The 24377-nt window shown below is 35.3% G+C and overlaps 1 protein-coding gene across 1 annotated transcript; it reads left to right on the plus strand.

Moving 5' to 3' along the window:
* Positions 1 to 16413: 16413 nt before the first annotated feature.
* On the plus strand, positions 16414 to 23070 carry LOC110699624 (GABA transporter 1-like). The gene is made up of 7 exons (XM_021877132.1): positions 16414 to 16823; positions 17877 to 18107; positions 18380 to 18477; positions 19146 to 19332; positions 19745 to 19884; positions 22155 to 22388; positions 22525 to 23070. Exons 1-7 carry the CDS (start codon positions 16685 to 16687, stop codon positions 22903 to 22905), a joined length of 1410 nt encoding a protein of 469 aa, XP_021732824.1. The 5' UTR covers positions 16414 to 16684; the 3' UTR covers positions 22906 to 23070.
* The last annotated feature ends 1307 nt before the right edge of the window (positions 23071 to 24377 follow it).

The raw sequence follows: 24377 nt of genomic DNA on the forward strand, positions 1-24377 counted from the left end.
ATTTGAAAACAAAATTTTAATTTTCAATTGATACTCAATGGGTAATGATTGAAAGATTGGATGGTGTGAAGAAAAATAATTTTTTGGGGAAAAATCTTAGCTGTTCACGTTTTTCGGGGAGCAGTCCCGAAGATGGCCCCTGATCGAAGGTCAATCGTTGTTGATATTGGCTGAAATTTTGAGAGGTTGTTCGGGACATATGAGGCTTTATTTTCAGTGGTTGGATCGTTGATAGCTGCTCAAGTTTGGGAGTTATGGCTTCAAGGTTGAGCTGCATATTTTGGAGAGGATATTTGGGCGTACTACGGAGAATGCTCATATTCGACACTTGAATTGATTCAAGGGAGGTCCTTTCTAAACTAATTTTAATTTTGATTATGCTTAGCATGTGATATTATTTCTAATAATCATCTTGACAAATATATGAGTTGTGATTTTTTTGCATTATAATGTTGGATGATTATTTTGTCCTGTATTATTTGTTATATGATTATTAGTGTATACGCTAAAGTATAATCCATGTTATATAAGTGTGATATTACATGGTATGTTTATCTCTTTTGTTGGTTCAATACTTGTGTTTGGACTTAGTATTTAGAGATATCCCCTAATTGATTTAAATATCAATTTTATTGAAGTTTTGAAGTAACATATAACTATTCATTGTGAAGGACTTTGTTATGCCCTTGCTTTAAGAAATAAAATTTATTAGCAAGTTGTTTATTCCTAATATTTACATGCTTATGTGTAGTTAGATAATTCGTGGGTTGTTCATCTTTAGGACGCATGTAATTGTATGTATTATTACCATGAATTTTTGTTACAATCAGTATGATGTCCAAGTCTATTACTTTTGGTACATATATGTTGATATGTGTGTGTGTGTGTGCCTCTGTGTGTGTGTGTATGTCTTGCTTTGTGGAAACTTTGTTCATGCTCATAATGCTTACTTTGCATACATCTTTTTAAGAACTTGTGTTACTTCTATCAATTTATTAAGTATGATAAGTTTTTGAATGAGAACTATGTGATTATTTTGTGAAGAGTCATATGTGTATTTTTCTCCATAGGAGAATATCATTATGGTTGTTTTTATGACTCTTAGTTGTGTCTTATATCTATATATAGTTCTTATTGGGGAATACATATAAGACTACTTCTATTAATTTTACTCTTAAAATTCTTTTGGTGACTATTTTTGATATTTTAGTGTGTTAACTAAGTTGTGTTAACCTTATGATGAATTTTTGAAGTATGATAATTTTTGAATTATTTTTAATTCAATAGTTAAATTATTTTACTCCTTTAATTGTCCACCTTAGGGGAGAGAGATTTCAAGAATTATTAATTATTATTGTATGTTTTGCTCATTTTTGTTCTTACTTGGTTCAGTTTAGTTTAGTATTGGCATTTGTTTAAAGAATCATTATCGATTTCCTTATGTGTGGAAGGTGATTCTTAAGAATTTTATTTCTTTTTGTACTATGTCTTGTAAATCTCCACATGATGTCAATATAATTCAAGTAAAGAACATGGATCCAAGTGTGCTTCAAGAGCTCAAAATACTTAGTGGATGCACAATCACTACAAGTGGTGGCCATTGGGTTGTTCATCATTGATCGCTAAGGTAAATTATTAGAGGCACCATGCATGGAGGTATGTTCGCATATTCCTTTCTCCATAATTAACTATGTTTAGTTTTTTAGACTTAACTTTGGTATGTGGGGGTTATGATTCTATGATTGTATAGAATTTTGTAGTAGGAATTTAGTCCTTATGTGCCCCATTTGAAAGGAGTAGAGTTTACCATGTCTAATTTCAATACTTAGTTGAAGACTTTTATCGTCCAATGTGGGGGAAAAGTGTAATATGAGAATAAGTGTTGGACTCTAAGTCTTGGTTGTGATTGTGAAACATCTCATTTTTGCTTTTTAAGCAATTTATTGTATGCTCCATGACTTGTGTGTGAATGTTGGGTTATCTCCATGCAACACAATAACTGGCATCCTTTGCTATAATAATTTATTTTTAGCAATTTTATGCTTATGCCATGATTACATGATAAGTGATTTGGCTATGTATATTGTAATTATCATGTCTCTTGATTGTTATATTCCTATCTTGTTATGTATTTATTTTGTTTATTGAGTAAGAAATTTGACTATAAGAGGATCAGAATAAAAGGCATCAATTTTAATTTCTTTTCTATTTGATGCATAGCATGAAAGTGACTAACTTTGCTAAAGACGATAATTATTCGTTTGGCTTGATGTTAAGAGAGTATCTTTTGACTTGGTGAATTCTGCGAGTGAACGGATACTTTGGAAGAAACCATTGAGAATAAGTTAGAAATTGTCTAACAAACTTAGATTTTTACAACCTTCTACGGAGTGTGCTTCTTAATAGTTCTTATAAAGGTTTTCGATGTCATTTCACCAAGTTTTGTTGGAAGTATTCAAGGCTAAACTTGTGAGTAAAGGTTACTTTGTTTTTCTTGTCTTAATGGAACAATGTAGGTCTCACTTAGATGACTTAATTAATTTTTATCATTGTCCTTGATGATAAGTTTCCCTCTAGTGGTTGAAGTTTGTTAAGCCTTCTATGTGATGACTTAAGTGAGTTGGTTAAGGAGTTCCATGTTTAAGATAAGAAATGTGAGTTGAATTTCAAGTGTGTGTTGAGACTTTTACCTATGAGATGGTACAAGAGTTTGGGTAGTACCTTGTGAGAATCTAGTATTTGTGACTAAGTATGCTTCTCACTACTTGTTTCAAGGTAATTTAATTTTTGTGTTATTTCTACAATGTGAGTAATGTGGTGGTGTTGAGAATCAAATGTGTATTTGTAGTTAATAACATTTTTGAACTTCTTATCTTCTTTCCAATTTCTTAAGCATTTTTCACGAATTTGAATATGACATGTGTTTATTATTTTGAGAATAATAATTATTCTGAGTTTTTGGTTCATCCAAAGTGTCATGCATGTTTCGTGATTGGGAAGATTTTTTGTGATGACATGGTATTTGTTGTTTATGCCATCTTTCAAGTGGGATATGTTTTGTATTGACATGAATTGTGTATACTTTAAAGAGGTCTTAAAGTATGTCTTGATTGGTGTATGCTAATACATTTAACAATGTGATAGTGACATGCATTGCATTTTATTTTAACATAGCATATATATGTGAAATAGTTGAAGTGCAATATTTTATAAATTTAATAGTAAATGACTAATGTTGTTTAAATTAAACTTGCTTCATCTTTTACTAAGTATCTTTTTAGGTACAAAGGTTGTGAAATACACGAAGTTTCGGGAAAAGTTGTTCAAAAATTTTGAAGGCAAGTGTTGATGATTAGTGGTTGATAAAGTAAGTTCACTAAGGCGACTATGTTATTTTCAAGGATTGGACTTGATTGAATAAGTTTTTGAAATTTTAAGTTTTGGGTTGTCTTGTTACTTTATTCATCTAATGGTGAATGTGACATATTTTTCTAACCATTTGTGCAAATTAAGTTAATGTTGGTAACATGCTAGTTTTTCTTATTGGAAAAATATTCTAGCAAAAATAATTGTGCACTATGGTAAGGAAATTTGGGACATGTAACAATTCTTGATAACTTGTGAAAATATCAAGGGGGATAGGCCTTAAGCCCATGTGGAAAGATTAAAAGCATTACTTTTCTTCCCTATGGCACGTGTTGTAATGCTTGATTGAGGTTGAACTCTTTTGAGTTCTTAATGGAACAATAAACTATTTGGGTTGGTGCTATTTGAGATGCAGTTGATTGATCCACCGTTTGAGGTTGAGTCCTTAGACTCTTAATGAATCCAACTTTTTGAGTGGACGCACTAAAAACTTTGGAATCACCGTTGTTTATGATTGTTTTGAGGTTGAGCATTAAGCTCTTAATGAATCCATGGTCTTGTGGGGGGTTAATGACTACAATGTAGCATTTGTTAAGTTCATATGAACATGTTTTAACCCCATTGATTAAGTTCTTTTGAAAAGTGATTGTTATTCACCTATGTGGTTGTGAAGACTAGCCATCTTCTATAGAAAACTTAGGCGGATTTCCTATAGTTATCACTAGACATAAGGTGAATGTACTTGGCTATAAAATAAGTGCATCTCTTGGCGGAGTTCACATAAAATCTTGGAGTGACATATGTGTTGTGGGGGTCTTGCGCTAAATCTTGGAGTTTCAAGGTTCGTCCACTCCATGATCAAGAGTTTAAGGGTTTCAAGGTTCGTCCACCCTTAGACTTATAGTTCATTGCCTCATTTCACTAAGCACTAGATTTCAAATTACATATGTAATATCTATGTGTTATGTACTAATCTCCTCTTATGCCTAATATGTTGTTTCTCTCATTCGTTGTTGATTTTTCCTTTCCTTCCTATAGTGAGGATTGTTGGAATAAAGGAAGGAAATGCAAAGTTGACCGTAGCCATAAGCCTTATCGGGCTAGTTGTGCCCGATCGGGCGCGAGAGCAAGAAGGATTGAGAGCTGGAAGCTCGCCTGATCGGGCACGTGTGATGCCCAGTCTTGTGTGGCTACGTATTTGATACTTCTTTGTTTCTTCTTCTTACCTTGGATTCTTCATTTTGTAACCTCTTCTTAACTCCCATTTAATGTTGTTTAAGGACCTTAATTTCTGATTCATGTTTCATCTTTTGAGCTTCCTTATCTCTTCACTTACCTTCTTGATTATTATATAATCTCTTGGTGAAACACTAGTAGAAAAAAAGAAATAGGCAACCCCCCTATGGCAACGGTTTATGAAAACCGTTGCCAACTTAAATGAGCGCCATTTTAAATTTCAGAGTTGGCAATCGTTAACCGTTGCCAATTGAGTATTTTTTTTTTTAAAAAAAAATAGTTAGAGTTGGCAACGGTTAACCGTTGCCAATTAAAAAAAAAAAAAAATGTTAAGTGTTGGCAACGGTTAACCGTTGCCAATTTTTTTTTTAAAAAAACCCGGGTATACTGCTTCATTCAATTCCAACGTCTCTTCATTCAATTTGTTCCCTCTTCTCTTCTCTGTTTCATCCCTCTTCTCTTCGTCCCTCTTCATTGCTTCCCTCTTCTTGCTATTCCATTGGAGCACCCGACGCAGCTGCCGCCATACGCACCACCTAGTATCATCAATTCCATACGCAATTTCCGCCCTTCATTGAAGCATCTTTGAGGTAAGCTACCTAGTATACCTAGGTTTCAATTACTCCATTGAATTCCTTCACATTCATGCCTTTTTTTGAGGATTTGTTTTGCATTTTAGTAATTGTAATTAGTATGTTGAAATATAGGGTTTCTCAAGTACAAGCGCACGTACGGCCCCCCTCCACAACGACCCTCCATCCACATATATACTTGGGTATAGGAAATGTAAGTTCTTAATTCAAGTAATTTGAATTTCGTTCTTCAAAGCTTGCCTAAATTTGCTTGACCAGTGATTACTAATACTCAGAAGTGCATGATTGGTAGAAAATGCTGGGCAGACAATAATCGAAAGTGCATGATTAGTTTAGAATGCTTGCGTGTGTGGTATTTGTGAATGAAGTTTAGGTAAAAAGCTTATAGCATGTTTTGTTCAATGTAAAAAGGTTTGATGGATTTATGAGCAGATTCAGCAGAATAAGGCTCGTAACATGGCGAAGTGATTTTAGTGAATAAGGCTGTGTTAAGCCGTATTTGCAAGTTATGTTTCAATATGTGTACGACAGTCCAACATGCCTACCGTGTTTTATTCCCTGACTGCAATTTGGGCTAGTCTTCTTGTTCTGCTAGGTTCAAGGGGGATTAGAACTCTCAGACAATGTTTAAGTATAGTTTGATTTTGGAGTATTTGATATGCATCGATGCAAGTTCCCTTTTCCATGTTAACCACTTACTTGTATTTTACCTAATGCAATTATGGTTTTTCCTGTGAAAAAGTTTGCTTAGGTTTGAGCTGTGTTGTTTTTCTGATGGCTCGGTTTTGCCTTTATGCTAAACGTGCTGTTTTCTGTAGCTGCTGTTTTTGTCCAGCTGCTGTCTTGGTTGTGGGCTGTTTGGCTGGTGTTTGGTTTTGTTTTATTTTTGTTTTGGGTGTTTTTAATGTCCTAGTCCTTGCTAGAAGTACCCTTCCTAGAAGGTCCCTTCTTGTTTGAGGCTAGGTAGTGCCCCTCAATGTTGAGGCTAGGAGTATTGAAATTCTCCATTGATGATGTTCCTATGGGGAATATGTCCCAAGTTTTGGTTATTTGTTGCCCTAATTAATATAGAAATTGTTTGAAGTAGCTTATATTTGTCCTTTTTGTGTTTTACCTTTTGTGGTTGGTGTGGTTTGTTGCCCCATTTTCTCCCTAGTTCCTTAATTATATATATGGCCCTATCTTTTCTTATTATCCATTTCTCATACTTACTAACTTTTGTTTTTTGTTTTGTTTTTTCTTTTTGCGTTTTTATAGATTCATATGTGATTTGAAGTTCAAGTTTAAGCTTGAAGACTACATATATACCTCAAGTGCGAAGTTAAAAAGAATACATTATCCATTGTATTGGTATGAATTATAAACTTCTCTAATAAGCTATATATATATATATATATATATATATATATCTCTTTATTGTCTTAATAAAAGTTTTTTCATGACAAACTAAATACAACAATAAATATATGAAATGTTTGCATTGCATCATCATATGCCTAAATACCCGTTCAAGGCTTCCTCATTAGGAGAAAGTCTTGAATAGTCCCCGGTTGGGACTGTTCTTGAACGTTTACTCTCACTTAGGTGGTGAATGTATGTCTTTTTTTCGATTTTAAGGAACATCTTGGCTTACCATTTCCTCGATCACCATGTTCTCTGGGAACATATGTGGGTAAGTAATTACCTACGTCGTGTACTTGGAGAACTGGGGGGAAATGCTGCCGGATTTTCCTTAAAATTGGAAAGTTGACATACATTCACTAGTGAGAGTAAACGTTCAAGGATGGGTTAGGTTGGAGTGATAAGGACCCTTTGGAAGCATATATTCATTTGTATATGTATATGAAAGTTATATGCATGGTGTGTGTTTGAATTTGATTTATATATATAGTAGATGTAGCAATTATACATTATTATTCGTAATATGTTGCCATGTTTAGAGACAATTTACTTAATGGAAAAGGATCGTGGATGGATGTATGGTAGACGTGATACATTGGAATTCTTTAATGGGGTTCAAGAGTTTTGCGAGACGACTTCATCTTATCAGCGCAGAATGGGTTTCGAGTGCCTCTATTGTCCTTGTGTTGATTGTAATAATGTGAAGGTGGTCAATAGTGTTGATATCATTAGAGATCATGTAGTTTGTCGTGGGTTTAGGGTTAAATATCATGTGTGGATTTGGCATGGTGAAGAAGGAGAGTACAGTGGGGATGTTATTAGGTATGATGTGCATGATGATAGAAGTAATGATATCCGTGTGGACGAGGAATACAAGAATGATGAACATATTGTTGATGATGGTGCTGAGGAGGGATTTGAGGATGATCATGTGGATGAGGTTGAGGATGAAGGTGTGGATGAGATGATGCGTGGTTTTGAAGGTGACGTGTTTGAGTCATTATCGGAGGCTTCTAAAAAGCCTTTGTATCCTGGGTGCAAAAAATACTTCAAACTATCAGCCGTGCTTACTCTTTTTAACATTAAGTCGAAGCATGGATGGACGGACAGTAGTTTTACTTCCTTGTTGAGCGTGTTAAGTGAGATGTTGCCCGATGGGAATGAAATTCCTAAGTCTTACTATTACGCTAAGAAGCTCATGTGTCCATTTGGTTTGGAGTATAAGAAGATACATGCATGTCCTAATGATTGTATTCTTTACCGAAATGAATATGAACAATTGGAGGAGTGTCCAAGATGCAAAAAGTCGCGCTACAAGCACAAGAGTTGCAATGCTGGTACGAAGGGACCTCCTGCTAAGGTGTTGTGGTATCTTCCCATAATTCCAAGGTTTAAGCGTCTGTTCTCTTTACCAAAAGACGCTAAAAACTTGAGGTGGCATGTAGAGGGAAGAAAGAAAAACAGAATGCTGAAGCACCCAGCCGACTCCCCGTAATGGAAGAACCTTGATATGATGTTTGGGGAATTTGGTGATGAAGTCAGAAGTTTAAGGCTTGGTTTGGGCACGGACGGGATGAATCCATTTGGCACTCTTAGTACCCAACACAGCACATGGCCGATACTTTTAGTGATCAACAATTTGCCTCCTTGGTTGTGCATGAAACGGAAATACGTAATGCTTTCACTCTTGATATCGGGGCCAAGGCAACCTGGAAACGACATAGATGTGTATCTTGCGCCATTGGTTGATGATTTGAGAAAGATGTGAGACGAAGGGGTTTCCGTGTTTGATATTCATAAGAATGAGATGTTCACATTGCGTGCAGCTCTTATGTGGACCGTTAATGATTTTCCTGCATATGGCAACTTGTCTGGGTATAAGAATAAAGGGAAGAAGGCATGTCCCATTTGTATTGATGATACGCCAAGCAGACGCCTTGATCATTCTTTCAAACAGGTGTATTTGAGGAGGGGACTGCTCCTAGGCCACTGAATGGTGAGGAGGTTTACGCTCGGGTCAAGGGTGTACGAACAGTATTTGGGAAATCTGAAAAGCGGCGGAAACAGTTGCTCTCTTTAAAAAAGAATCAATCTTTTGGTTGCTCCCGTACTGGAAAGAACATGACGTTAGGCACTGTCTTGATGTAATGCATATAGAGAAGAATGTGTGTGACACTCTTGTGGGAACGCTGATGAATATTGAAAACAAGACAAAGGACGGAAAGGGTGCACGTTTAGATTTGGAAAAGATGGGGGTGCGTCTAGAATTGTGGGTTAAGCAAAGGGTTAGTAAGGGAAAGGAACAGGAAAAGGAAAAAGAAATGGGTTCGAAAAAGGGAAAGGGGAAGAGCAAGGGAAAGGGAAAGGCCGCGGATGCGTCGAAGAAGAAAAGTGAGGGAAAAGCCAAAGAGGGGAAGGCCTATTTACCTCCGGATTGCTACACATTGTCAAGGGTAGAAAAACGGAGGTTTTGTGAATGTCTGTATGGCATTAAGGTTCCATCAGGGTACGCATCTAACATGAAAAGATTTGTATCCTTAAATGGAGAATTGAAGCTGACAAGTATGAAATCCCATGATTGTCATGTTCTGATGCAAGTTTTTCTACCAATTGCAATACGTGGTATTTTGCCAAAGCACGTGAGGGAAGCTATTACAAGCCTCTGTTCGTTTTTCAATACAATATGTAGCAAAGTGCTTGATCCTTGTACCCTTGATGCTTTACAGGCGGATGTGGTTGTGACTTTGTGCAAATTTGAGATGTACTTCCCGCCCTCGTTTTTTCGACATAATGGTGCATTTTATTCTTCATTTGGTGCGTGAGATTAAGTTGTGCGGTCCAGTGTTCTTGAGGTGGTGCTATCCTTTTGAAAGACACATGGGTACATTGCAAGATAAAGTTAGGAATCGGGCTCACCCGAAAGGAAGTATGATTCAAGGGACAATGGCCGAGGAGATTGGTAATTTTGTGGCCGACTATGTAGCCGTTGTTGAACCTATTGGTATTCCTACTTCTCGAATCCTTACTTGCGAAGGGTGTTTGAATCCTTACTTGCGGCAAGATTCAGAAGCTTCAAGTGTAACTTAGTTTGTCGGTTTATCACAAAGAAACTTGTGAGGAAACCAAAGAACAAGAAAGGAGGTGGCAGTGATGATGATGTCATCGATGAAGAGAAACTCCCTTGACAAATATGGCCTAGCATATCAAAGGATGATTGGGAAGCTTTCGTTCATAAAAAATGTAAAAAAGAAGAAATTGTAAGTTTAAAGAACTCTGATGAAAATTGTGTTGTAATTTATCGTCTTTTTTATTAGTAATGAAACTAACATATATATCTTTTTATGTAGGAAATGAGGGAGCAGAATTCCAGGAATGCATTGCAAAAGCAATACCATCATCATATGGGAGCAATGACGTATGATGAATGGAGGGATATGTGGGTGAGTGAAGGAGTATACCCCACTGCGCTTCTAGGGTCCTCCACAGCGCCATCTGACTCCACGACCAGTACTTTGGTGAGTCGTGCGGAGGATTTCTTTTGCTCTATGCATTCACGGGACAAGAAAACCGGAAAATGGTCCATCAAGGCTCCGGAAACCAAAGAAATGACAGATAAGCTAGTAAGAAACTATGAACTAGTGAACTACTTTATTCATTTGCATGTATATCACTTTATATAAACACTTACTTCATGTTGCCATTTTGTTTTTGCTACAGCTTGAGTACACTGGAGAGCTTGTTGAAGGCAAGCTCGTCCCGACGGTAGAGAAGGATCCCTTCACCTTGGCTATGGGAAAGCCCTACCATCCGGGACGAGTATTAGGTGCTGGGGGGAGCTTGCTAGGATGGGAGAAGGTAATTGGTCCCGAATATACCAAATCTGGAAGATCCCGAGCAAGTGTGAACTCGCCACAGAACTTCGATGCCACAATGACATCAATTAAAGAACAAGTGCGCAATGAGATGCACAAAGAGTTCAATGCATGGGCGAAGCAAATGAATTTGCCGACCTTGCCCTTTTCCTCGACAACACCGGCCGACTCAAGTAGCCACCCACGAAGAGAAGGAGAACAGGAGATAAATGCACGCGAGGAGGTACGTGATTAGAATTCAACTCTATAAGTTTTGATATGTTGAGTTACGTGGGTACGGTTCTAATTAATGTTTCACTATCAATACACTATTGCAGATTGGTACTCCTTCACATGCGAACTCAAGGGGGCTTGATACTCTGACACCTCATGACTTTCCTATTCTACAAGTGATTTTTTACTTACTTGTTTGGATAATGATATTGGTTTTTGGATTGTGTTGTGAAATGGTTAAGTTGGCTGTGAAATGGTGTTTCTTCGCTGTGTTGTGTTGTTGGTGTTGCTTTGTTAATGTGATGTGTTGTTGTTGTTTGCTTCTCCTTCTCCTCATTCTCCTCCTCCTTCTCTTTCTCTTTCTCCTTCTCCTTCTCCTCCTTCTCTTTCTCCTTCTCCTCCTTCTCCTCCTCCTCCTTCTCCTTCTCTTTCTTCTCCTTCTCCTTCTCTTTCTCCTTCTCCTTCTCCTCCTCCTCCTTCTCCTCCTCCTCCTCCTCCTTCTCTTTCTTCTCCTTCTCCTTCTCCTTTTCCTTTTCCTTCTCCTTCTCATTCTCCTTCTCATTGGTGTGCACAGCAAGGAGGCTGCAGCTGCACTGCAGCAGCCGTGCAGCACTGCAGTAGCTGTGCAGCCTCCTAGCTGTGCACACGCTGCCCTTCCCGCCCGGTTTCCGGTTTTTTTGTTTTTTTTTTGCACTCGTTTTGGTTTTTTTTTTCTTTTTTTTTTTTGCACCTAAGATACTTAGTTATGAATATTTATGGCTTGAAACAACATAAAAAAAAAAAGAAATTTCACAAGTTTGAGGTACATTTAAAGTGTTTACGGTTCAAAATGGGCAAAATGAGTTCTGACTTGCCCATTTTTCATGATTTTAACTCAATGCTTGAATTAACTCCTATATTACACCTAAGATACTTAGTTATGAATATGTAAATGAAGTATCTTTGTAATTGGTGCAGGAAGAGATCCGTTGTGAACTTCTTCACTCGGGCGAATCATATGATGGACCTTTGAATGTTGTTGCCTATGGTAGTGCACAATCGGCCGAACAAGGTACGATCCATCTTCGACCTTTTCTGCCTGAGCATTATTCTGTCGGGATCCATTCTGTGGTTCCCGGGTTCGAGGACATCTTAATACCTGTGCCCGTGGAGGAGGATGAGTTCACTACACTCTGGGTAGCAAAAGGTAGTTTTGTGAAATGGCCATCTGCTTGGATACGGTTGATGAACCAGGTAATTAAGATTTAGATTTCACGATTTAATCTTTTCTTCCCAAGAGTTGGATGGAAATATTTTCTAACTATTTATATGATTTGTCTTATTAGCCATCGAAGAAAAGCCAAACTCCAAAGAAGAGGGTGGAGGGGCCAAAGAACAGGAGTGAACATGGCTCGGTTAATGGAAAAGCGTCGATGAAGAGCCCTTCACGAGGTTCAGCTACGCAAGCTACTCCATTAGTTGAAGACACAGTGCTTCAATTGCTATCTCAGGAGTTAGCTTATTTGCACAACCGTGTTTGCGTGTTGCCTAATGACAGCCCCATCCAAATCCAACTTCCTAAGGAAATGTTCCACTACGATGATAATGCAACGGCATGGCTATTCAAAGAAGATGTGAAGGAATTTCTAAGTGGTGCAATGTTTAACATTTCCCACATTCAAATATCCATGAGGTAATTCAACTGGTACTCAATTTATATTATTCAGTTTAGTGGTGTTTGTCGTTTGGTTTTCGATTAACATTGTGTTATCATGCATGCAGAGCACTCCAGGAGCAAATATGGGAGCTTGAATCTCCTTGTCAAGTTGGGTGGTTGTGCCCTGAGCAGATGTCCACTGCTAGAATCTTAGGCAACTCCGCTGACGTGTTGTACTATGCTGAACGGGGTATCAGGCAATCAGTGAGTGCGGGAGACAAGTTTATATTCGTCCCATACTATGAGGAGTACGTCTGATTATGCTAGTCAAGTTCATTTGTTTTCCCACTTTATTTTTTGTAATAGGCTAACTATTGATTTGTTTGTCTTGTGTGTAGTTATCATTGGACCCTACTTGTGATTTGTGTTTCCAGTAACACAATCTTCTACTTTGATTCTGCTCGGTTACCTCAAGTAAGAAAGCGCCTCGTGAGGTCCATACTGCAAAAGTAAGCATCTAGTTTGTTTCTCTTCTTGTTATTCATTTTCATATCTTAACTCATATGTATTGATTATACTAGTCAAATTTGAACTTATTACTTTGATTTTTTGTAGTACCATGAAGAAGATAAATCCTCGATCTCCTCGAGGTCCTACATGGAAAGCACCCAAGGTAATTCACCCATGATGTTGTGATTTTCTTACTTTACAATGCTTAAGATGTTGCTTATTTGCTAGGAATTTTGATTCATGTGCTTTGTTCCTCATGCTAGTGCGCAAAACAGGAAAACGGAGTTGACTGTGGCATATACATGATGAGATTCATGTATGACATAGTGATGAGTCATTGTACAGACACACGTCAGCTTGAAGAGGTATGCCATTTTGGTTGAAATTACGTCCCAAAACCACTTACTTGCTCTTTTATTGTAATCTCAAGAATTAGGCACCTATAACTAAGTGATAATGACATGTTTTAACTAGTTATGAGTTAAATAGACAAGAAATATAGAAAATAGGCATCCTAGTAGCCAAAATGGCCTTACTTGAGCCATTTTGGTTGAAATTGCGTCCCAAAACCTCTTACTTGCTCTTTTCTTGTAATCTCAAGCATTAGTCACATTTAACTAAGTGATAATGACATTTTTTAACTAGTTATGAGTTCAATAGACAAGAAATATAGAAAATAGGCATCCTAGTAGCCAAAATGGCCTTACTTGAGCCATTTTGCTTGAAATTGCGTCTCAAAACCACTTACTTGCTCTTTTCTTATAATCTCAAGCATTAGTCACATTTAACTAAGTGATAATGACATGTTTTAACTAGTTATGAGTTCAATAGACAAGAATTATAGAAAATAGGCATCCTAGTAGCCAAAATGGCCTTACTTGAGCCATTTTGGTTAAAATTGCGTCCCAAAACCTCTTACTTGCTCTTTTCTTGTAATCTCAAGCATTAGTCACCTATAACTAAGTGATAATGACATGTTTTAACTAGTTATGATTTCAATAGACAAGAATTATAGAAAATAGGCATCCTAGTAGCCAAAATGGTCTTACTTGAGCCATTTTGGTTGAAATTGCGTCCCAAAACCTCTTACTTGCTCTTTTCTTGTAATCTCAAGCATTAGGCACCTATAACTAAGTGATTATGAAATGTTTTAACTAGTTATGAGTTCAATAGACAAGAATTATAGAAAATAGGCATCATAGTAGCCAAAATGGCCTTACTTGAGCCATTTTGGTTGAAATTGCGTCCCAAAACCTCTTACTTGCTCTTTTCTTGTAATCTCAAGCATTAGTCACATTTAACTAAGTGATAATGACATGTTTTAACTATTTATGAGTTCAATAGACAAAAATTATAGAAAATAGGCATCCTAGTAGCCAAAATGGCCTTACTTGAGCCATTTTGGTTGAAATTGCGTCCCAAAACCTCTTACTTGCTCTTTTCTTGTAATCTCAAGCATTAGTCACATTTAACTAAGTGATAATGACATTTTTTAACTAGTTATGAGTTCAATAGACAAGAAATATAGAAAATAGGCATCCTAGTAGCCAAAATGGCCTTACTTGAGCCATTTTGCTTGAAATTGCGTCTCAAAACCACTTACTTGCTCTTTTCTTATAATCTCAAGCATTAGTCACATTTAAATAAGTGATAATGACATGTTTTAACTAGTTATGAGTTCAATAGACAAGAATTATAGAAAATAGGCATCCTAGTAGCCAAAATGGCCTTACTTGAGCCATTTTGGTTAAAATTGCGTCCCAAAACCTCTTACTTGCTCTTTTCTTGTAATCTCAAGCATTAGTCACCTATAACTAAGTGATAATGACATGTTTTAACTGGTTATGATTTCAATAGACAAGAATTATAGAAAATAGGCATCCTAGTAGCCAAAATGGTCTTACTTGAGCCATTTTGGTTGAAATTGCGTCCCAAAACCTCTTACTTGCTCTTTTCTTGTAATCTCAAGCATTAGGCACCTATAACTAAGTGATTATGAAATGTTTTAACTAGTTATGAGTTCAATAGACAAGAATTATAGAAAATAGGCATCCTAGTAGCCAAAATGGCCTTACTTGAGCCATTTTGGTTGAAATTGCGTCCCAAAACCTCTTACTTGCTCTTTTCTTGTAATCTCAAGCATTAGTCACATTTAACTAACCCCAATTATTATTAATTCACTTCTACTAACTCACGTTTTGTGTATTCTAAGTTTTGCAAGGGGCAAACGGGACATCCATACATGAGCGAGGAACTCCATGTAATTCGGGAGATGTTGGCGACCTACATCACATTTAATTTGTAAATATCGTCATACATTTTTGTACTAAATCATCTCTTCATCAATCCTAGCCTTAGCTTATTAATTATGTACTATACATGAAACATTTTTCTAATTTATATCATCTCTTGCGATTGTTATTATTAATTATTTATGTTTTGTTATTAATAATACTAATTATTGTTACTATTATCATAATAATAATTATTATTATTATTACTATTATAATATTAATAATTATTATTATTAATATTAATATTAATATTATAATAATAACAATAATTAATAATAATAATAATTATTATTATTAATAATAATAATATTATAATATTAATAATATTGCAGCAAAAAAAAAACAAAAAACAGGTCAATATTAGTGCAGCCAAAAAAAAAAAAAAAAGAATACAGGTCAATGGCAACGGTTAACCGTTGCCAATATTTAAAAAAAAAAAAAAAAAGGCGCGCCATTGTCTTTGGCAACGGTTAACCGTTGCCAATTACTTTTTTTTTTTTTAAAAAAAAGGGCACCATGGTCAATGCCAACGGTTAACCGTTGCCAATTTCTTGAGTTGGCAACGGTTTTGAACCGTTGCCAATTTTTTTGGGATTTGGCAACCCTCAAATACTCAACGGTTCAAAACCGTTACCTTTGGGGGGGTTTGAACCGTTGCCAATTTGCTCTTTTCGTGTAGTGAAAATAATCAGAGATATATACATGCTACGTACATAAACAAGATTACATCCAAACACATTAAGCTAAACACATTCCTCTTTCTGGACATAAGTTTATATGACTCCAACCTCTCATCCAAAAGTGCATTTGTATGAGAGTGGTGTGTTAACCTTAGGGAACGTGCTGGCGAATACAATTGAGCACCACGGTTGCGCCAGAATTTCATTTTCAAGTCAGTGATTTGCATCACGGCACACCATATTTGTTCAATTGATTATAAGATCAACTTTTCGATCTTATTGTTCTCTTATTTTTGTAGCCTTGCTTGAAAACACCTTATTTTACAATAGTAACTAGTCACCACAAATTTTTTAGCATTATGAAGGAATAAATTATAAAAATTTAAATAGTTGTAAAAGTAGCTTTTCCACAAATACATCTTTTATATATATCAAAATGTAAATTGAGAACTCTTTATTATTATAAGGTTTTCCCTTGACCTCTCTCCTCCCTTGATTCTATCTTCTAAATAACTACCTCAAAATATTTGTACAAATCTAAATCCTAAAGTTAGATATTATTCCATTAATATTTATATTAATGACTCGCCCCTTCATTTGGCGTTTAGAACCTTCAAAATTTTGGTGCTTGGAGAATAACTTATTTCTAAGGGATCTCTCCAAGCTCCTAACAAATCTCCAAGATTTCCTATTGTTTTTTATTGTAGGAATCTTGAATTTATATCTTTAGAAAACCCTTAAATTACACAAATTTATTCCATTACATTTAAGCTTAAATTTCTACATGCTTGCAATTTATTACTAAAATTTCTCCTTGCTTGCTATTTGTTATCTCATCATATATAAATTACTTGCGGGAGAAGAAAACAAAAAAAGTGTAAGCATGTTAAAGTTCTTTCGAAGTTCATCAGTAGTCCCACTAGAAGGATTTGAAATGGATTCTAAACAATGGCGTGAAGTTCCTCTTCCTCCTAAAAAAGAATTTGATGTCTTTTATTCTAATATTGTTCTTGAATCTAAGGGTAAGTATACTATAATACATACATTTATCATTTGATACATGTACACCTGAACAACCCTCATTGAGCTTAAAAAAAGAACAATTTAAAATGATAAAGTGCTCATAAAACAATTGAAAACACAAACTTCAAAGGCTAACACATGGATTACATGCCCATTATTATTTATATATATATAATAAAACATGAAATCATATTCGTGTTGGCATTATTGATAGATAAGTGCCAACTTTCTATGGAAAAATTTCTTGGTTAAACTTATAATGACATTCTTCTTTCTTCTTTTTAAGTTTCGAAATTAAATATATTTTTCTTTTAAAAATTAATGAAATGAGTACACATTTTCTGAATAAAGAATAATAATGATTAATATAATTTTTTTGAAGAATTGTGTCGCACCAGATTAATAGTGCATAATAATACGGGTGGAATTTTGTAATATAAATAAGAGCAAACAGAAAAATACTAAATTTCTATGAACTCGTTCCCTCTCTCAACCTTTTTTAAGCAATTATTGGTTTGTGCACCTAGGTGCAAAGTGTTCATTGTGCATCCAAAGAATGAACATAAAGAAATTATATGGAAAATTTGAATAAAATTACCACAAAGATAAGAGCTAAAACAATCAAATATGAATCCTAAAAGAACATACTGTAAGAGTTGAAATGAAAGAATATAAACCCAATAATATTAAAGGAACATACTGTTAAAAGTCAAAGAATACATGTGATCTACATGCAAAAAAAAGAAAAAAAAAAAAAGGGGGGGGGGGAGGGTCCGTATTGGAAAGAATATGATGTGAAAGTAAGAACATGTACTCAAAAAAAAAAAAAAAAAAAAAAACAAAAAAATCATTTTCTTCCAATATCAACTTTTTTAAATTTTTATACATGTATATTTAGGATCATTGAACTTATGCATTGTAGATAAAAAAAATGACAAACATGATAAGGAAAATGTGTCAATAAAAAATGTTTAGAGGAAATTAAAATGTATACTTTCAAAGATGACTTCATTATGATGATAATAGAGGTGTTTGATTTATAATTGTGACAGGATCATGGTTGCATAGTAGCTACCACCTAACAACATCAATAGTTGCACCTCCATTGTTGAGTATTCCATATGCATTTTCCTTTCTAGGCTGGGGTGGTGGTCTCTTGTGCCTTTCAGCAGGAGCATTGGTCACCTTTTACTCATACACGCTCTTGTCGTTGGTCCTCGAACACCATGCTCAATTAGGCCGTCGTCAACTTCATTTTCGGGCTATGGCTCATGATATTCTAGGTATGTTTACCACTTCTTTCTACATTACTAGATAGTCAAGATTTCGATTGCTCCAATACGACCTAGTAACAATGTAGTGAATGCTAGTATAACACCGAAATATAATAAAATTATTATTTTTGTTCAAATTTAGTTATCACAATACTAGTTCAAATATCACTACCATTCAAAAATAATAATAGTTCAAATATCACTATCAACAATTCATTAATTTTAGGTCTTCAAAAATTACAAGACATGAGCAAGCCCATAATGTGAACTCGATCTTGTAGGCCCAAGCTGGGGAAAGTATTTTGTGGGTCCAATCCAACTCGCAGTGTGCTATGGTTCAGTTGTTGCTGCTTGTCTTCTGGGTGGGCAATGTATCAAGGTAGGTTTGTTTTTCCTTAACGTAGTGGTAAAGAATTATAAGATTATGACAAATTAAATCACCTAATAAAATACTAGTGTACATTTAGAATTATAAATTTATAAGGTTTTTTTGGTATGAATATTAGAAAGGAAATGGAATGGAAACTACTAAGAAAGAAAAAGAGTTGTTGTACGGTATGCACATTAATGGGATCGCATATATTATTGAACTTAAGTTATTTTTACTAAATTATTGTTTTATTAAGGAGAAAATTTCCTTTATTTGAATTATGTTGAAAGAACTTAAAAGGACATAAGTAAAACTAGTTTTAATCAGCAAAAGTAATTAGGTTGAACAAAAATAATCTAATTTTAATGAAAATAGTTTCGTTTCAATAAAATTATTTAAATTCAGTAAATATCAAGTGAATTAGACATGACCCAAATTTAAAACTATGGATCACTTGTTAGGAATGATGATTTAGAGGAGGAAAGAAAAGCCCACTAATACAGCCCAAGTGATGTTCCACCCTAAAATAATTGGTAATTACAAGAGGATTAGCCTATTTTGATATAAACAACTTATGAAAGGTAAATTTAGTTGTTACATTGCTACTTCGTTTAAATTTACATTAGGAAAAAGACCTTATATATTAATAATCTTACTTAACATATTTGATTATGTAGGCTATCTACCTATTAACAAATCCAGATGGAGAGATGAAGCTCAGATATTTTGTTATAGTATTTGGCGGACTAATGCTAATTTTAGCTCAAATGCCGTCATTTCACTCATTAAGGCATATCAATTTAACTTCACTCATCTTGTGCCTTGCATATAGTGCTTGTACTACTGCTGCTTCCATCTACGTAGGTAAATGACTTGCGGTAATAATATATGCAATTCTCACGACTTTATTTTCGTATACTTTGTAGTATACAAAAACTATATACAATCTTACTTTTGTATTAATTAATTTAGAATTTCTTACGACTGTATGTTCGTATACTATGTAGTATACAAAAACTATATACAATCTTCTTATTGTATTAATTAATTTAGAATTTTTTGACAAATTCATGTGTCGATCAATGTCAAAGATATTTGATTTGTACTAAATCTCTAATGTCGCATACTGGTATATCATTTTCCGTACATGTATGTGACCAATATTTGGAATTTAATCAATCACCCATATTTATGGCCATAATTGAAGTTCTTATAGCTTCTAATTTTATTTTTTTTCCCCTAAAATTTTAAAGCTAAATTTTTGTATTTCATGTAGGGATAAATAATAATGCATCCGAAGAATCAAAAACAGATTACTCAGTAGTTGGAAAGACGAAGGATCGCATATATGGTGTTTTTAGTGCTATTGCAATCATCGCAACAACTTTTGGAAATGGAATGATTCCTGAAATTCAGGTTTTGTATTATTTTAACTCTTGTTTGCACGCAAGCTCACTCTATTTCTTTCATAATAAGAATTATGGAAGATGTGTCATGAATTATACTCCCTCCATTTTATAATGTTAATCCCATATACTATTTTGGACGTTTTACAAAAGGAAAATTTAACGGGAATAATCCAACCTTTTGTCCGTTCTCCCATATTAATCCCACCTTTTGATTATTCCTCATTAATCTAACCTTTGCCCCCCTTCTTCCCATATCACACCCAAATGACCGGTTACCTAAACAACAGGTCATCCCTTTCCCTATCCTTCCTCTTACCATTTTCCATCCTCCTCCTCCATTACCACCACCTAAAGCTCCACCTCCGTTCACCACCCTTGACCACCTTACACCAAAAACAACCACCACTACACCTTTGGCCACCACTAGCACCAAAACAGCCATAACTACACCTTCCCGCCACCACCTCACTTCACCGTCAACCTACCCTATTTCCTTGTCAAACAAGCCGTTCCACTACTCCCTCCTTTTCCTGTCAACCAGCTAGCCAGCCACGTGCCACCCTCTTGCAATCACCCGCACCTTAGCCACCACCACCACCTCCGCCACCACTTAACCCACTTACCCAAACCCAGACCCAAAACCCTTCCCGCACTCCCACCTAGACTCAAAACCACTAACCTGACCTAGCCGAAACTACCAACCCACCACCACCAACCCTTCTCTTTAGCTTCATTCTTTCTCCTCTCCTCTCCATTACCAGTTTAACACCTCACCTCCCTTCCCCTTCCTTACCCACCAACCTCAACACACCATCACAAGATTCACCATTCCCTGCCGCCACGAACCACAACCACCACAAGCTATAACCCACACCCACCAAAACCTATCAACACCACGAACCTCACCACCTCACTAACCATGAAGGCACGAACCACAACACAACCACTGCAAACTCCAAATCACACAAATTTAAAACCCCAAACCACCCCGAAAAACCCCACACTTACCTTTCAAAACTTCAATTATGGTTTTATTTAGTTAAATTTAACCTTGAAAACACTAGATCTAGAGTTATCATGGTTAAATTTAACCATCAAAACCTCACACTTGAAAACTTTAATGGTGGTGATGAATTGAAACAAAAAGAGAAGAAAAAGAGAGGACGTAGCAGCGACAATACCGAGAAGGGGTGGGTTGGGTGTAGACGCGAGGTAATAGGAGGGTTAATGGCAGGGCGGCGTGGGGGCGGGGTGATGGTGGTTGTTATCAGGAAGGGCGAATGAAGAGGGAGAAGAGTGAGAAAGGTTAGGGAAGGAAAAAGGGGAAGGAGTTCAGAGAATTTTTTTTATTTTTATTTTTAATTAAATATATTATTTTTAAATTAAAAATAAAAAATTGGCCAATTAGGAAGTGCCACGTGGATGGGTAACCGGTTGAAAGGGTAAGGTGACCTGCAAGGTGTGATATGGGAAGAAGGGGGGCAAAGGTTGGATTAATGAGGAATAATCAAAAGGTGGGATTAATATGTGAGAACGGACAAAAGGTTGGATTATTCCTGTTAAATTTTCCTTTACAAAAATCTATCCATATTGAATATGTTCCATTTTTAACTTAATTTTTTTGGATTATGCATCATGACTTATGCTTTTCCCAAAAAAAAAATCAAAAACTTAAATAAGGTAAACTAATTATGATGAATTATTTTGTACTTTAATGTTAGATTCCAAATATTCCTATTTTCTTATTTTATGTAATTGATTCCATATGGGACCAACATTATGAAACGGAGGGAGTATACGACATAATGTTTGTTTTTATATATATTAAAAAAAAAAAAAAAATCCAAAAGCACTACACATGATATTGCTTTATTTTAGTAGCAATGTATTACTTAATCTTAGTATGTTACTTATAACTTTAAACTAACAACAATCAATATGAAATAAAGGATGTAATGCCTCATGAGTACTCATTATATAATTTTATTGGAAATTGATTTGTGTAGCTTTTAAGACTCTGCAATTAAAAAAGCTAAAACTAGATAGATAAAATAATGTTAATAATATAAAATAACACATTATTTCATCACTCATAAACGAATACTAAATAAAAATAAAAGAGGAAAAAAGTGGATATTTTATTAATCTGTGTATGATTCTTCAAATTTAATGCTTGTACTTATGTATGCGCCACATATAAGTTCTACTTACTTTGTGTAACATAACTACTGATGTTTTTTTAACTCACTAATTGATTGTTGTTTTAAATAATTTTAGGCAACAATAGTACCGCCGGTGAAGGAGAAGATGTTCAAAGGACTAATTCTTTGTTACACCATAGTATTAGCAACCATATTCAGTGTAGCCGTGTCCGGTTATTGGGCATTTGGGAACAAATCTCACGGTCAAATTTTGAGCAACTTTGTCGTGAATGGTAACCCTTTGTTACCTAGGTGGTTTGTTATCATGACTATTACCTTTGTAACCTTTCAACTAGCCGCTTTTGGTGTGGTAAGAACTCCTTTCAACTCCAATCCAATCCATTATTTATATATACAAAATATCTAAAACAACCGTAGTAAATCAGAATGACCAAATTGAACAATATTACTAAGATTATAAATAAGATACAAATATGTTGTTGTAGGTATACATGCAACCCACAAATGAAGTGCTAGAGAACCTATTAAGTGATCCAAAAAGCCACCCGTTTTCTCAACGGAATGTGATCCCTAGGGTTTTATCAAGGTTCATATTCGTCGCCTCAGCAACCTTTCTAGCAGCAGTATTACCATTTTTTGGAGATATAATGGGAATCATCGGAGCTTTCGGGTTTCTTCCACTCGACTTTGCTTTGCCTGTTATATTCTATAACATCACATTTAGGCCTTCAATGCGTTCCTTCATCTTTTGGGCAAACTTAGTCGTAATGGGTCTTTTCTTCGTGTTGGTTGTGGTTGGATACGCGGCTGCTATTAGGGAAATCGTTCTTGATGCAAATTTTTTTAGATTATTTCCACATTTGTGACCGAATTTGGCCTTATTATTTAACAGCAATAGATGACCAATTAGATTACAAAGTACATGTTTATAATTAAGACTTTAACTATTGGCTTTTTCTCATGTGATACATTGTTAGAATGTAAGGACGATAATCTTTTGAGTTCCCTGATTTTAAATTATATATATAGAAGTCGGTTTAAATTTATAAAGGAAAGCTTCTAGATTTTGAATACATGAAAATTACATGAAGATGGTAACAATCCTAATTAATCAGTATTATGTATAATTAGTTGAGTGAGTTTAGGGATGTCAATGGGGCGAGTCAAGTAGGAGGCCCAATGGGTCCCAGTTTGGCGGATGGTGGGGCGGGGATGGGGATAAAAACCATACCCGCCATGGGTGATGGGAAAGGGGTGGATATTAGGTTGTACCCGCCCCACCTGCCCCACTTCATACACGCCCCATCCCTACCCCATACCCACATCTTTATATTTAAAAAATAAAATTGTTTACTTTTATACTTTTTTATAATATCCCATCCCTACCCCATACCCATCACTACTACATTTTAGGATTAAAACAATATCCAAATCCATTGCAATAGAGCACTTCTGTCACAATAGACCTAATGTAATGGCTCTAGGCCACTGCTTCACTAAGCTAGCTTTGCATTAACCCGAATGTGATTATTAAAAATAAAAAATAAATAAAAAACTTGACACAAGGTAATCTTATCTAATGCAACAATAGCCTTATAGCTGATGTTGCATTACAACAAATCACAATGAATCAATCAAGGCCTCACATGACTATTATTTTCAGTATTCGTTAATGGAGATGATTGGATCTTAACGGACTAACGGTACGAGCAAGCTAAGGGAGCAAACATGAACTTCCCTCGGGGGTAGCTTCAAGAACCCACCCCTGGATGCTTAAGGAGATATTGAGATTTAGAGGGAGAAAAGTGGAAAGTAGGGTTTTATTTATTTTTTTATTTTTAACAACAAAAGTGAAATGCTATAGGATTCAATTTCTTGAGAGAGGCATTGTTCAACCCCTAGCTTGTATGTGGTATATGTGCTTGGGAGTATTTATAGTGTATGGTCTAACCTAGATTGGGTTGAGCTAGAGCGATTCTTTGCAGTTGTTCATCAACTTTTGGGTTAAGATTAACCATGTTTAGCTTATTGACGATGAGGGCGAGGGTGTGTATCTTGATGAGTACAATAGTAAGATACTTTAGCAGGATTTATCCTATACAATTTTACGTTTTGATGTTTTGATTTATGTATTTTTCCTAAAAGTATAAAATTTTTCTTGCATTCAAATCAAATAATAAAAATATGTATATATATTTTTTTAAATAAGTGATTGATCTCTTAATTGCCAAAAACAAAAAGGGTCAAATCAAATAATAGGAACTAAAATAATAAAATAATAATGAAGACACATTGAATCTTACCCGAATAGCGAAGTACACAATAAGCTTTTACTCAA

The sequence above is a fragment of the Chenopodium quinoa genome, unplaced genomic scaffold (genome assembly GCF_001683475.1).
Source record: "Chenopodium quinoa cultivar QQ74 unplaced genomic scaffold, ASM168347v1, whole genome shotgun sequence".
In the NCBI taxonomy this organism is placed as follows: Eukaryota; Viridiplantae; Streptophyta; class Magnoliopsida; order Caryophyllales; family Amaranthaceae; genus Chenopodium; species Chenopodium quinoa.